We start from the raw sequence: 13,071 nt of genomic DNA, 5'->3' as shown, positions 1-13,071 counted from the left end.
GTTTGAGTGGATGAGTCAAGATGAATCAAGCTTTTAGGAGTTGGCACCGATGAAAGCTCATATGGAGGATTATAGTTGATGTTAGAATAAAGGCGAGTACTTTACCCTCCTCCCCTGTTTTAGCAATTAAAACCCAACGCACACCAGGGAGTCGGGGTATCCTGAGAGGAAACCCTGATCCCTGAGGACCCGATGGTCTAGGACCCAAAGTCTCACCCAAAAGTAAAAAAACGACAAGTGACATGTATGGCCCACTGCCCCATGCATACGCAGAGAGAAGAGAACCTCGACTCGACTCACACAAGGTTGAATTAGATCAGACATCGACCGATGGTAGCAACCATCGACAACGACAAAGCTAATATCACTCATGTCCCCAACAGTACGCATGCTTCGTCGGTGTTTGTTTCCTGTTTCGAGAAGCCGGCAAGGGCTTCGCCTATGTAGAAAGAAATGGAACCGGTTTCTTTTTGGACGTCTTTCGCTTGCGGCGGCGCTTCTTGGACGCGTGGAATCGACGACGACATATATCGAACGAATTAACCCTTTGAGAAAACACCTCTTAAAAGTTGTGCGGTTTGACGACCGACGAAAAGAAAAGGGAAAACCTTTTTTTTGTGTGTGTTTTGTGTACCGGAAAAGAAAGGAAAAGAAAAGAAAAGCCCCCAACCGCAAGTCCATGAGTGAGGGAGTGAATGAATGAATGAATGAACGATCACATGGCGGTAACATGCGATGCGATGCGATGCGTGGACCGGGGCTGCAAATGCAAATGACCATCCTCTCCTCTCCCTCCTTTGCTCCATCACACACGCACACGCACACTGTCATTCATGTGACCTGACCGCCATTAACACACTCTCTCCTCTCTTCTCTCTGAGTCTGACCGCCCCCCACAAGCACAGGCAGCGCATTGGTGGCGTGGTTGCGGTTGGGATCGCCGCCGGCCATGGCCGATCCGTACGGCGACGGCCGGGCGCTGAGGAGTCATCAGCACCAGCAGCAGCCGCCGGCGCAGCAGCAGCGGCCCAGGCTGAAGCCGGCGCTGGAGATGGAGGACCTCATCAGCCTGCTCCACGGCTCCGATCCCGTCCGCGTCGAGCTCACCCGCCTCGAGAACGACCTCCACTGTAAGCTCCATTGCCGATCCGATCTGCCCTCCAGATCGGATCTCCCTCCCTCCCTCCTCGCCGCCCGGAGCAAGATTCCGCCTTTCCACCTCAACGGATTGGATTTGGTGCTTGCTTGCTTGCAGACAAGGAGAAGGAGCTCGGCGACGCGCAGGCGGAGATCAAGGCCCTGCGCCTCTCCGAGCGGGCGCGCGAGAAGGCCGTCGAGGATGTCAGTACCCCTCCCCTCAATTCCCCCCCAATTCCCCTTCTCTTTTACTCTACATCTAGGCTAGAATCGAGTAGATCCGAGCATCAGCTTCATGTTTCCTGAGCAATTTCCATGTCTTTTTCGGCGAAAACGACTGCTTGATTTTTCGGTTACAGCTCATGAAAGCTCCATCTGCATCTTGAACCTTCAAAATGCACTTGTATCAGCTGTCACATCTAGGCACTAAAACGACCTGCTCACTAGTTCTGGATAGCTGTTTGTTAATTTACAAGTAGAAGCAGATGAAGGATGAAAACTGTGAACCGTTCTGTGAGCATTTTAGGACAATTGTTAGTTTGCAAGTAGGAGAAGCCAATGAAGCTCCAAATGCCTTCCTTTTCACGCGTTTGTCAAAATTTTAGACCCTTGGTGTAATGCTAGGACAACTGTTTGTTTGCAAAGAGTAGAAGAAACTAACCAAGGAACCACCTCTGACATATCATTACACTTCAAATGTCTTCCTTTTCCGCGCATTTTTCAATTTTTGGGGACAATCCTGACTTTGCCTTACGCATCAATGTAAGCTTACCGAAGAACTGGCAAAGGTGGATGGGAAGCTCAAGCTCACAGAGTCTCTCCTGGAAAGCAAGGTAATGGATCAGCCCTTCCTTCTTTTTCCTGTTTTTTTTTTCCTTCCAAGCTCACAGTTTTTATCTTGACAAGAGAGCAGCTGTTGATGATACGCGGCATTTTGCAGAACCTTGAAGCGAAGAAGATCAACGATGAGAAGAAAGCAGCGCTTGCTGCCCAGTTTGCAGCGGAGGCTACGCTGCGGAGGGTTCATGCGGCGCAGAAGGATGATGACATGCCTCCCATCGAGGCCATCCTTGCTCCGCTGGAGGCCGAGCTGAAACTAGCCCGTCAAGAGGTACTTTTCATCTTGCCATATGGTTGTCTTGTCTTGTTTTCTCTTAAAGTCTCATCAGTGTGTTCCATGTATGAAACCTTTGCTTTTAGTAAACTGTATTCACTTCTTGTTCTCACAAGATATCGGTAGCTTTTATGCAGCACCTCCCGTAATCTTACTTAATTTCTACCGTTGTCTTGGTAGTTGGTAAATACCGCCAACCTTCTGGTTTCCAGATGTGGATTTACGTGTTGCTACTTCACAAATTTGCAAAGCGGCGCATTCTATCACTGATGTTTATGTGCAGTTGTCGATTCTACCATCAGTCCTGTTCTCTGTCGATTGAATGCCCTCCTGCTGAAACACTAATGCGTCGATTTTGTTGAGCAGATTGCAAAATTACAAGATGACAACAGGGCATTGGACCGTCTTACCAAATCCAAGGAAGCTGCTCTGCTGGAAGCAGAAAGGACAGTTCAGATAGCATTAGCGAAAGCTTCCTTGGTGGATGATTTACAAAACAAAAACCAAGAATTGATGAAACAGATCGAGATATGTCAGGTATAAGACGGTGAAAGCATGCATTTACAAACAATTTGCTAGCTGTGGCATACGACCAGCAATGGTATATGAGACTTTGTCTTTGGTATTCTATAGGAAGAGAACAAAATCTTGGACAGAATGCACCGCCAGAAGGTTGCTGAGGTCGAAAAACTTACTCAGACCGTCAGAGAGCTAGAAGAAGCTGTTCTTGCTGGTGGCGCAGCCGCAAATGCTGTTAGGGACTATCAGCGGAAAGTTCAGGAGATGAATGTAATGCATGATGGCTTGAACCCCTATTCGTGCAGTTCATGATATTTAGTGTACCCGAAATCTTTCATTGTCATACAAGTGAATATTTCTTACATGCATGTTGTTCTCAGGAGGAAATGAAAACTCTGGATCGTGAGCTTGCCCGTGCAAAGGTTTCAGCAAATAGGGTCGCGGTAGTGGTGGCAAATGAGTGGAAAGATGGCAATGATAAAGTAATGCCTGTTAAGCAATGGCTTGAAGAACGGAGGCTTCTGCAAGTAAGTAATGAATGTCTCACATCTTCTAGTCTTACTCGACCTTTTCTGGATGGATCTCTAGAAGCCCCTCAATGGGACTGTAGCCTTTTCACATTTTCTTCTTTGACTAGACTAAACCATGGCACTTTTGTTAACTTGTGGAGGATTATCCTTTTACAGGGAGAAATGCAGCAACTCCGTGATAAACTTGCTATAGCAGAAAGGGCTGCAAGATCAGAAGCTCAACTGAAGGTATGCATTTTTCCTTCATGTTTCTCATGAAATCCTTTACTTCTGTCTTCCTATCAGTTAGTTGTTTCCGCTCTATCTTCATTGTGATCTGCATCGAACATCGCAGGACAAGTTCCAGCTACGGCTTAAAGTACTCGAGGAAGGATTGAGAATGTCGACATCGCGAACCAATGCAAGTGCTGCGCGCCGCCAGTCTATTGGTGGCGCTGAGAGTGCATCCAAGACCAATGGCTTTCTATCAAAACGGCCATCATTCCAGATGAGAACATCGGTATCTACCACCACGACTACTCTGGTGAACCATGCGAAGGGGGCATCCAAGTCTTTTGATGGAGGGTGTAGATCACTTGACCGCTATAAGGGCCATGTAAATGGGGTTGGCATGAACGTATCTACCGACTCCAGCGAAGATAAGGAGTCAAACAACTCAGATGAGAAGCCTAGTGAATTTACATCTGTTGAGTCGGAGGACACAGTGTCAGGTATGCTGTATGATATGCTGCAAAAGGAGGTCGTTGCTCTGAGGAAGGCTTGTCATGAAAAGGACCAAAGCTTGAAAGACAAGGACGATGCAGTTGAGGTAACTCTAGCCGGGTGCTAGGATCACACTGTTTGGCTGCCCTCTCTTTTTTGTTCCCGCATTCCTGTTAATGAGTGGTTTGATGTGCAGATGTTGGCTAAGAAAGTCGACACTTTAACAAAGGCGATGGAGTCAGAGGCTAAGAAGATGAGACGGGATGTTGCTGCCATGGAAAAGGAGGTGGTGGCTATGCGATTAGAGAAAGAGCAGGATACGAAAGCAAGAAGGTTCGGCAGTTCAAGCACCTCTGCCTCACAGATGCCACCTGGAAGGTACAGTACACCCCTACCGCACCGCAGATACCATTGTCTCTGTTGAGATTTTGAGATAAATAATCATCATGCTTGTTTCAAACTCCACTAGGCACGGTATGTGTTAGTTAAAGAATTTTTTGTGTGTATCTCAGGACTCTGCCTCGGAGCGGTTCAGCACGCAACATGTGATGCTGATATGAAGCATTAAAAAGACCTTGGAGCATCCCTTGTGTAGTTAGTTGAATCATGGCATCCAGGGACCCTCTGCTGACTTGTGTGTAGAGAAAACAAGAAGGCATTACATCTTGGTTGCCTGCCCAGAAGTGTCGAGCCTGAGCTTAACCCTGATCGATCGTGCCTACTACATCTCGTGGTCACGGAAATCAATCAATCAATCAGCGACTCGAGTCGGGTGAAGTTAGTGTCGTTGATGAGATTTGGTGGTGTTTTTATTCATTTTCTATCGTGGAATCGAAACACTTTGTTGTATAGGTATGGTGTGGCCTTGCAATATTTTTTGTTTGTAATCCTACTCCCCAAGAGCTTGTGTGGTGTTTTATGCTAGCCAAGTTGTTGTGAATAATAACATGATGATGATGATGATGATGATGATGATAGCGCAGTTAAGCTGGTGTGCCTTTTTTTGGGAGGTGAATTCCAATCTGTCTAGTGTAAAACTGCAGTCTTGAAATCATTTCAGCACTCTCTCTCTCTCTCTCCCTCTTCTCCGTTTCTCTCTGACATTATCAGAGCAGTAAGCCCAACTTAGACCAAAAAACTAAGCTTGGAGGAGTACGCTTTCTTACCAACATATCATTCATGTTATTATTCTTATTTGCCTTCTTTACAGAAAAAAAAATCAAAATCAAAATATATATTTGCTTTGTGTTTCTCTGAAGTTGTTTATCTTTTGATTTGTGTTTCAAGAAAGACCAAAAAATTTCCTCCGTGCACCCTGACGTTGTATGTCTGGCCGAGTGCAGACTGGGCGTCTGAGTTGGCCGAGCGGGGAATCTTCTAGAGGGTTCCCAGCGGTTTTTATAGATTTTTCTGTTTCTTTTTTGTTTTTATTTTCTATTTCCTTTTTCTTTTTCATGTTCTTTTGTTCGAAAATTTCGAATAATTTTTGGAGTTTCAAGAAACGATCTCGTTTTCAAAATTTGTTCACAATTTCAAAAATTGTTCGCGTTTTACAAAAAAGATGTTCGTGTTTTACAAAATGTTCGAAGCTAAAGAAAAATGCCTTCATTTTCAATATTTTGTTCATATATACAAAAAAGCGCATTTACAAAATTGTTTAGGTTATTCAAATTGTTCTCAGTTTCAAAATTTTGTTTGATTTTTCTAGAATTGTTTCTGTTTTCAATTTTTGTTCACCAATTAAAAAATATCACGTTTTCAAAAATTGTTCCCGAACACAATTTTTGTTCACCAATTAATTCATTTTTGCATTTTAAAAAATGTTATGGAAATTTAGAAAATGTTCGCATTTTAAGAATTGTTCCAAATTTCAAAATATGTACCCTTTTTCAAGTTTTTTTTACAAATTTTAAAAATATTCGGGAAAATTTCATTTTAGTTTAAAAGATGTACATAAATGTAAAGTCTTGTTCACGTTTGTCAAAAATGCACCCAATTTCAGTCACAATGGGCCGACCCAGTCAGGGTGCGCCGTGTGCGAACCCCCGCGCCACGGCCCAGCTCGGCAGCACTAGGGTTGCGGCCCCCGCGCCCTACATCCCCACCCACTCCCTCCCTCCGCCGCCACCCGCTCGTGCCTTCCCCGTCCCCGCGCCCCACTCCGGGGGCTAGTCACTTGCCCCCACCGTCAAGGTTCTATGATTAAGTGAAAGTTATAAAGTCAGAATAGTCGGATTGCCTAGTTTCCGCTAAACACATACCGCCTCCGGGCGCCGAGACGTCAGCTAAGTGTAGTGCTACAGACACATCCTTTGTATTATATACAAGAGGGCAGAAGCCGATGACTGGCCACTTTCAGTATTTAGAAACAATCACACAGGAGTCAAAGTAAACACATCGGGCATTAAATCTGGACATTCCAAAATATAACTTGTCATTTTACATAATTAAACCTCGGCATCCCAAGGAGACATCTAGTATAACAAGTCATTCTACATTGAGTCTCGGTGATCCAAGCACCGTCCAGCACCTCGGCCATGTACCTCCCCGGAGTACGCTTCTTCCCTTCAGGGGCCCCGCAGCCACATGCGCCGCCTTGATTCCGGGATAATGCGTCCTCACAGACGCATATGCCCGTTGCGCACCCTCCAGACAGGTAGAGTGCTTCCAACGAAGAACTTGGGGGCTCGCGCCTTGGAGCCACTGAACCAGGCCGAAGTAGCTACTCAGCAATGACTCCCCTGAGGCCAAAGGTTGATCCAGATGTCCTCTATCACCGGCCTTGCCAAACGATACAGCTCCATCAACTGCTTCATTTGGTCGTTCAACTGCGGCAGATGTGCCGTCACCTGAAATTGGGCCCAAAAGGCCTTCCACTCGGCTTCTCCTTCAAGGGAGCTGTAGTGGCGGCCGGCATCCGCCGCACTCCTCGGAAGGTCCATGAAGGCGTTTGAGTGCTAGATCTGCGTCAGTTGAGCAAACCTGATGTCACCAAAGATACATCGTAGTAAGTATGGCTTACCAGCCGCAATTTGCTTCACTTGATGAAGCTCCTAGCGGTCCGCTCGGGCCTGACTCTGGGTCTCTTTGCACACCAAGCTCAGTCTTTTGAGCTCGGCGGCCTTGTTCTTTTGGTCCTCCTGAAGGGTTTTTGCGTTGCGCTTACAAACTCTTCAGATCTTCTTCGACTTCCAGAACTCGGGCCTGGTCCTGGTCACGGGCAATTGCACACACGAACGCGAGCGAGTGATTGGGCTGGCCCATCTGCAGTAGGTATCACATTACGGTTTTAGGAATCTTCTAGAGGGTTCCCAGTGGTTTTTATAGGTTTTGGGAGCCTTCTAGAAGGTTCTTGGACCGGTTTTTTCTATTTTCTTTTTTTGTCTCTGTGTTTTTTCTCTTTCTCTTTGTTTTTTATTTTTATTTTCATGTTTCTTTTTTTTCAAAATTTGTTGACAATTTCAAAAAGTGTGTTTTACAAAAATGTTCGAAGCTAAAGAAAAATGACTTCATTTTTCAATATTTTGTTCATATATACAGAAAAGCACATTTACAAACTTGTTTTCAAAATTTTTGTTTTGAATTGTTCCCTCCGCCGCCACCCTTAGTTTCATTCGCATCCTAGGCACATCACCATGTACCTCAACTCGTGCCAGGAGCGTGAGATCAAGAAGCAGAAGATGAACATTAAGAGCGGTTGGTGCCAGCTCAAGCTCGACGAGAAGATTTTTAGCTTCGAGCAGATCAGCCTGTCTGTATAAGAAGAGTGAGTGGATCAAGGAGTTAAAGGAGGCGCTTCAGGTGAAGCAGCAGGCGGTTGAGTCCAAGGATCTGGAGCTTCACGAGAGAGATGAGGAGGTCACGCAGCGCCTGCCAGATGAGTCTTGCGAGGTGCTCAAGGAGCACATGGAGAGGGAGGGAGGAGCTAACCAGGCGGGAGGATGCGGTGGAGAAAGTTAGTACAAAGTTGAGTCATCTATTTTGGAACGAAGGGAGTACAAGGGAGAAGCTTTGAACCTGGAAGACGGAGCTTGAAGAGGAGGAGGAGGGGGATCTCAAGGCGGCCTGGGAGGAGGAGCTCATCGAGAGAAGGCCACGCTCAAGGGACACGACGAGATGTTGACGGAGGGCAAGGGAACCAAGGTGACCATGGAGCTCGAGTGCGGCACCATGGGTGAGCACATGGACACCAAGGACCAGCGGGATCTCCTGTGTGCCGGTCGCGGTCGCTCCGGGTCCACATCTTGACAATTGAAATGAATCTGCTTGAGTTAGATGTTCTAAGCTTTTTCATTTTGTAAGCATGACTAAATTATCGAGTTCTCACTTTAGTTTTATCAATTATGGACCAAACTCTCCCTATGGTAGTAGTAGTAGACATCTTCATTGGTACAGAGTGGTTTTAGTTATGCTGAGTTGTAAGTGTATCAAGTTCACCAACCATGCATGAGCTGTTTTGCCTGGAGGACGGATGATCAGGGATTCAACAAACCAAAGGTGTTTGAAACAATCTTATATGAAATGGTAGTTTTCCGCACAAAATCTGAAATGTGATAGTTTTTGGTTAAATACTACATCCTTGAGGAAGATTATCCAGATTCGCAATCTGTAGCTTGTCAAGCACAGGTGCAAGCAGTTTGGGGCATTCAGGTAGAACCCAAATCAGGCATGTACAAACTGCAAACAAATTACATTACACCCTCGAGAGCTAGAAAACGGACTTTGTTAAGTTATTAATATTACTATTATAAGCATATAGAAATAGGAATGAGACATATATGGATGACTAGTGAGTACCTTTTGTTGGGGAACGTAGCAGAAAAACAAAAATTTTCCTACGGTTTCACCAAGATCCATCTATGAGTTCATCTAGCAACGAGTAATCGGATGCATCTACATACCTTTGTAGATCGCAAGCGGAAGCGTTCAAAGAACGGGGATGAGGTAGTCGTACACGACGTGATCCAAATCACCGGAGATCTTAGCACCGAACGGACGGCACCTCCGCGTTCAACACACGTACGGAACAGCCACGTCTCCTCCTTCTTGATCCAGCAAGGGCAGAGGAGAGGTTGAGGGAGCTGGCACCAGCAGCAGCACGACGGCGTGGTGTTGTTGGAGCTGCAGTACTCCGGCAGGGCTTCGCCAAACGCTATGGAGGAGGAGGAGGTGTTGGAGAGGGAGGAGGAGGCAACCAAAGGCGTGGGAGAAAAGCCCTCCTTCCCTCACTATATATAGGAGGGCCAAGGGGGGGCGCCGGCCCTAGGAGATCCAATCTCCTAGGGTGGGGCGGCGGCCAAGGGGAGGTTTCCCTCCCCCCAAGGCACCTAGGAGGTGCCTTCCCCTCCTAGGACTCTTCCTCCTAGAAACCCTAGGCGCATGGGCCTCTTGGGGCTGGTGCCCTTGGCCCATGTAGGCCAAGGCGCACCCCCTTACAGCCCATGTGGCCCCCGGGGCCAGGTGGACCCACCCGGTGGACCCCCGGGACCCTTCTGGTGGTCCCGTTACAATACCGATGACCCCGAAACTTGTCCCGATGGCCGAAACAGGACTTCCCATATATAAATCTTTACCTCCGGACCATTCCGGAACTCCTTGTGACGTCTGGGATCTCATCCGGGACTCCGAACAACATTCGGGTTACTGCATATACATATCCCTACAACCCTAGCGTCACCGAACCTTAAGTGTGTAGACCCTACGGGTTCGGGAGACATGCAGACATGACCGAGACGACTCTCCGGTCAATAACCAACAGCGGGATCTGGATACCCATGTTGGCTCCCACATGCTCCACGATGATCTCATCGGATGAACCACGATGTCGAGGATTCAAGCAACCCCGTATACAATTCCCTTTGTCAATCGGTATGTTACTTGCCCGAGATCCGATCGTCGGTATCCCAATACCTCGTTCAATCTTGTTACCGGCAAGTCACTTTTCTCGTACCGTAATGCATGATCCCGTGACCAGACACTTGGTCACTTTGAGCTCATTATGATGATGCATTACCGAGTGGGCCCAGTGACACCTCTCCGTCATACGGAGTGACAAATCCCAGTCTCGATCCGTGTCAACCCAACAGACACTTTCAGAGATACCTGTAGTGCACCTTTATAGTCACCCAGTTACGTTGTGACGTTTGGTGCACCCAAAGCACTCCTACGGTATCCCGGAGTTGCACGATCTCATGGTCTAAGGAAAAGATACTTGACATTGGAAAACTCTAGCAAACGAACTATACGATCTTGTGCTATGTTTAGGATTGGGTCTTGTCCATCACATCATTCTCCTAATGATGTGATCTCGTTATCAATGACATCCAGTGTCCATAGCCAGGAAACCATGACTATCTGTTGATCAACGAGCTAGTCAACTAGAGGCTTACTAGGGACATGTTGGTGTCTGTTATTCACACATGTATTACGATTTCCGGATAATACAGTTATAGCATGAATAAAGACAATTATCATGAACAAAGAAATATAATAATAATACTTTTATTATTGCCTCTAGGGCATATTTCCAACAGTCTCCCACATGCACTAGAGTCAATAATCTAGTTACATTGTGATGAATCGAACACCCATGGAATTCTAGTGTTGATCATGTTTTGCTCTAGGGAGAGGTTTAGTCAACGGATCTGCTACATTCAGGTCCGTATGCACTTTACAAATCTCTATGTCTCCATCTTGAACATTTTCACGAATGGAGTTGAAGCGGCGCTTGATGTGCCTTGTCTTCTTGTGAAACCTGGGCTCCTTGGCAAGTGCAATAGCTCCAGTGTTGTCACAAAAGAGTTTGATTGGCCCCGACGCATTGGGTATGACTCCTAGGTCGGTGATGAACTCCTTCACCCGTATTGCTTCATGTGCTGCCTCCGAGGCTGCCATGTACTCCGCTTCACATGTAGATCCCGCCACGACGCTCTGCTTGCAGCTGCACCAGCTCACTGCTCCACCATTCAACATATACACGTATCCGGTTTGTGACTTAGAGTCATCCAGATCTGTGTCAAAGCTAGCGTCGACGTAACCCTTTACGACGAGCTCTTCGTCACCTCCATAAATGAGAAACATTTCCTTAGTCCTTTTCAGGTACTTCAGGATATTCTTGACCGCTGTCCAGTGTTCCTTGCTGGGATTACTTTGGTACCTTCCTACCAAACTTACGGCAAGGTTTACATTAGGTCTGGTACACAGCATGGCATACATAATAGAACCTATGGCTGAGGCATAGGGGATGACACTCGTCTCTTCTATATCTTCTGCTGTGGTCGGGCATTGAGCCGAGCTCAATCTCACACCTTGCAAAACAGGCAAGAACCCTTTCTTGGACTGATCCATTTTGAACTTCTTCAAAATCTTATCAAGGTATGTGCTTTGTGAAAGACCTATGAGGCGTCTTGATCTATCTCTATAGATCTTGATGCCTAATATATAAGCAGCTTCTCCAAGGTCCTTCATTGAAAAACTCTTATTCAAGTAGGCCTTGATGCTGTCCAAGAGTTCTATATCATTTCCCATCAAAAGTATGGCATCTACATATAGTATGAGAAATGCTACAGAGCTCCCACTCACTTTCTTGTAAACGCAGGCTTCTCCATAAGTCTGCGTAAACCCAAACGCTTTGATCATCTCATCAAAGCGAATGTTCCAACTCCGAGATGCTTGCACCAGCCCATAAATCGAGCGTTGGAGCTTGCACACCTTGTTAGCATTCTTAGGATCGACAAAACCTTCCGGCTGCATCATATACAACTCTTCGTTAAGGAAACCATTAAGGAATGCCGTTTTGACGTCCATTTGCCATATCTCATAATCGTAGAATGCGGCAATTGCTAACATGATTCGGACGGACTTTAGCTTTGCTACCGGTGAGAAAGTTTCATCGTAGTCAACTCCTTGAACTTGTCGATAACCCTTAGCGACAAGCCGAGCTTTATAGATGGTCACATTACCATCCGCGTCTGTCTTCTTCTTAAAGATCCATTTATTTTCTATGGCTCGCCGCTCAACGGGCAAGTCAGTCAAAGTCCATACTTCGTTTTCATACATGGATCCTATCTCGGATTTCATGGCTTCTAGCCATTTGTCGGAATCCGGGCCCGCCATCGCTTCTTCATAGTTCGAAGGTTCACTGTTGTCTAACAACATGATTTCCATGACAGGGTTGCCGAACCACTCTGGTGCGGAACGTGTCCTTGTGGACCTTCGAATTTCAGCAGGAGCTTGATCAGAAATATCTTGATCATTATCATTAACTTCCTCTCTAGTCGGTGCAGGCACCTCAGGAACATTTTCTTGAGTTGCGCCATTTTCCGGTTCAAGAGGTAATACTTCATCAAGTTCTACTTTCCTCCCACTTACTTCTTTCGAGAGAAACTCTTTCTCCAGAAAGAGTCCGTTCTTGGCAACAAAGATCTTGCCTTCGGATCTTAGGTAGAAGGTATACCCAATGGTTTCCTTAGGGTATCCTATGAAGATGCATTTTTCCAACTTGGGTTCGAGCTTCTCAGGTTGAAGTTTCTTGACATAAGCATCGCATCCCCAAACTTTTAGAAATGACAGCTTAGGTTTCTTGCCAAACCATAATTCATACGGTGTCGTCTCAACGGATTTATACGGAGCCCTATTTAAAGTGAATGTAGCTGTCTCTAGAGCGTATCCCCAAAAAGATAGCGGTAAATCGGTAAGAGACATCATAGACCGCACCATATCCAATAGAGTGCGATTACGACGTTCGGACACACCGTTACGCTGAGGTGTTCCAGGCGGCGTGAGTTGTGAAATGATTCCACATTTCCTTAAGTGTGTGCCAAATTCGTGACTCAAGTATTCTCCTCCACGATCTGATCGTAGAAACTTGATTTTCCTGTCACGTTGGTTCTCAACCTCACTCTGAAATTCCTTGAACTTTTCAAAGGTTTCAGACTTGTGTTTCATTAAGTAGACATACCCATATCTACTCAAGTCATCAGTGAGGGTGAGAACGTAACGATAGCCACCGCGAGCCTCAACACTCATTGGACCGCACACATCAGTATGTATGATTTCCAATAAGTTGGT

General features: G+C 46.2%; 1 protein-coding gene across 1 annotated transcript; it reads left to right on the top strand.

Annotated features, from left to right (window-relative positions):
* Positions 1-751: 751 nt before the first annotated feature.
* On the top strand, positions 752-5,017 carry LOC125506790 (microtubule-associated protein 70-1). Its single transcript, XM_048671499.1, has 11 exons — positions 752-1,130; positions 1,256-1,341; positions 1,905-1,970; positions 2,078-2,248; positions 2,618-2,788; positions 2,885-3,040; positions 3,151-3,297; positions 3,457-3,528; positions 3,635-4,108; positions 4,199-4,380; positions 4,515-5,017. The coding sequence occupies exons 1-11, from the start codon at positions 950-952 to the stop codon at positions 4,549-4,551; spliced, it is 1,743 nt and encodes a 580-aa protein (XP_048527456.1). The 5' UTR covers positions 752-949; the 3' UTR covers positions 4,552-5,017.
* Positions 5,018-13,071: the final 8,054 nt, after the last annotated feature.

Source organism: Triticum urartu, chromosome 5, assembly GCF_003073215.2.
Source record: "Triticum urartu cultivar G1812 chromosome 5, Tu2.1, whole genome shotgun sequence".
NCBI lineage: Eukaryota > Viridiplantae > Streptophyta > Magnoliopsida > Poales > Poaceae > Triticum > Triticum urartu.
Note: the sequence above shows the minus strand (reverse complement) of the source record. Positions and strands in the feature narration are given on the sequence as shown.

What these genes read in the sequence shown, in the direction of transcription:
- LOC125506790 (XM_048671499.1), top strand. Translation starts at nt 950, where the DNA reads ATGGCCGATCCGTACGGCGACGGCCGGGCGCTGAGGAGTCATCAGCAC. An exon ending in AGTCTCTCCTGGAAAGCAAG is followed by an intron (nt 1,971 to 2,077) that starts GTAATGGATCAG and finishes GGCATTTTGCAG; the next exon opens with AACCTTGAAGCGAAGAAGAT. An exon ending in AAGAACGGAGGCTTCTGCAA is followed by an intron (nt 3,298 to 3,456) that starts GTAAGTAATGAA and finishes ATCCTTTTACAG; the next exon opens with GGAGAAATGCAGCAACTCCG.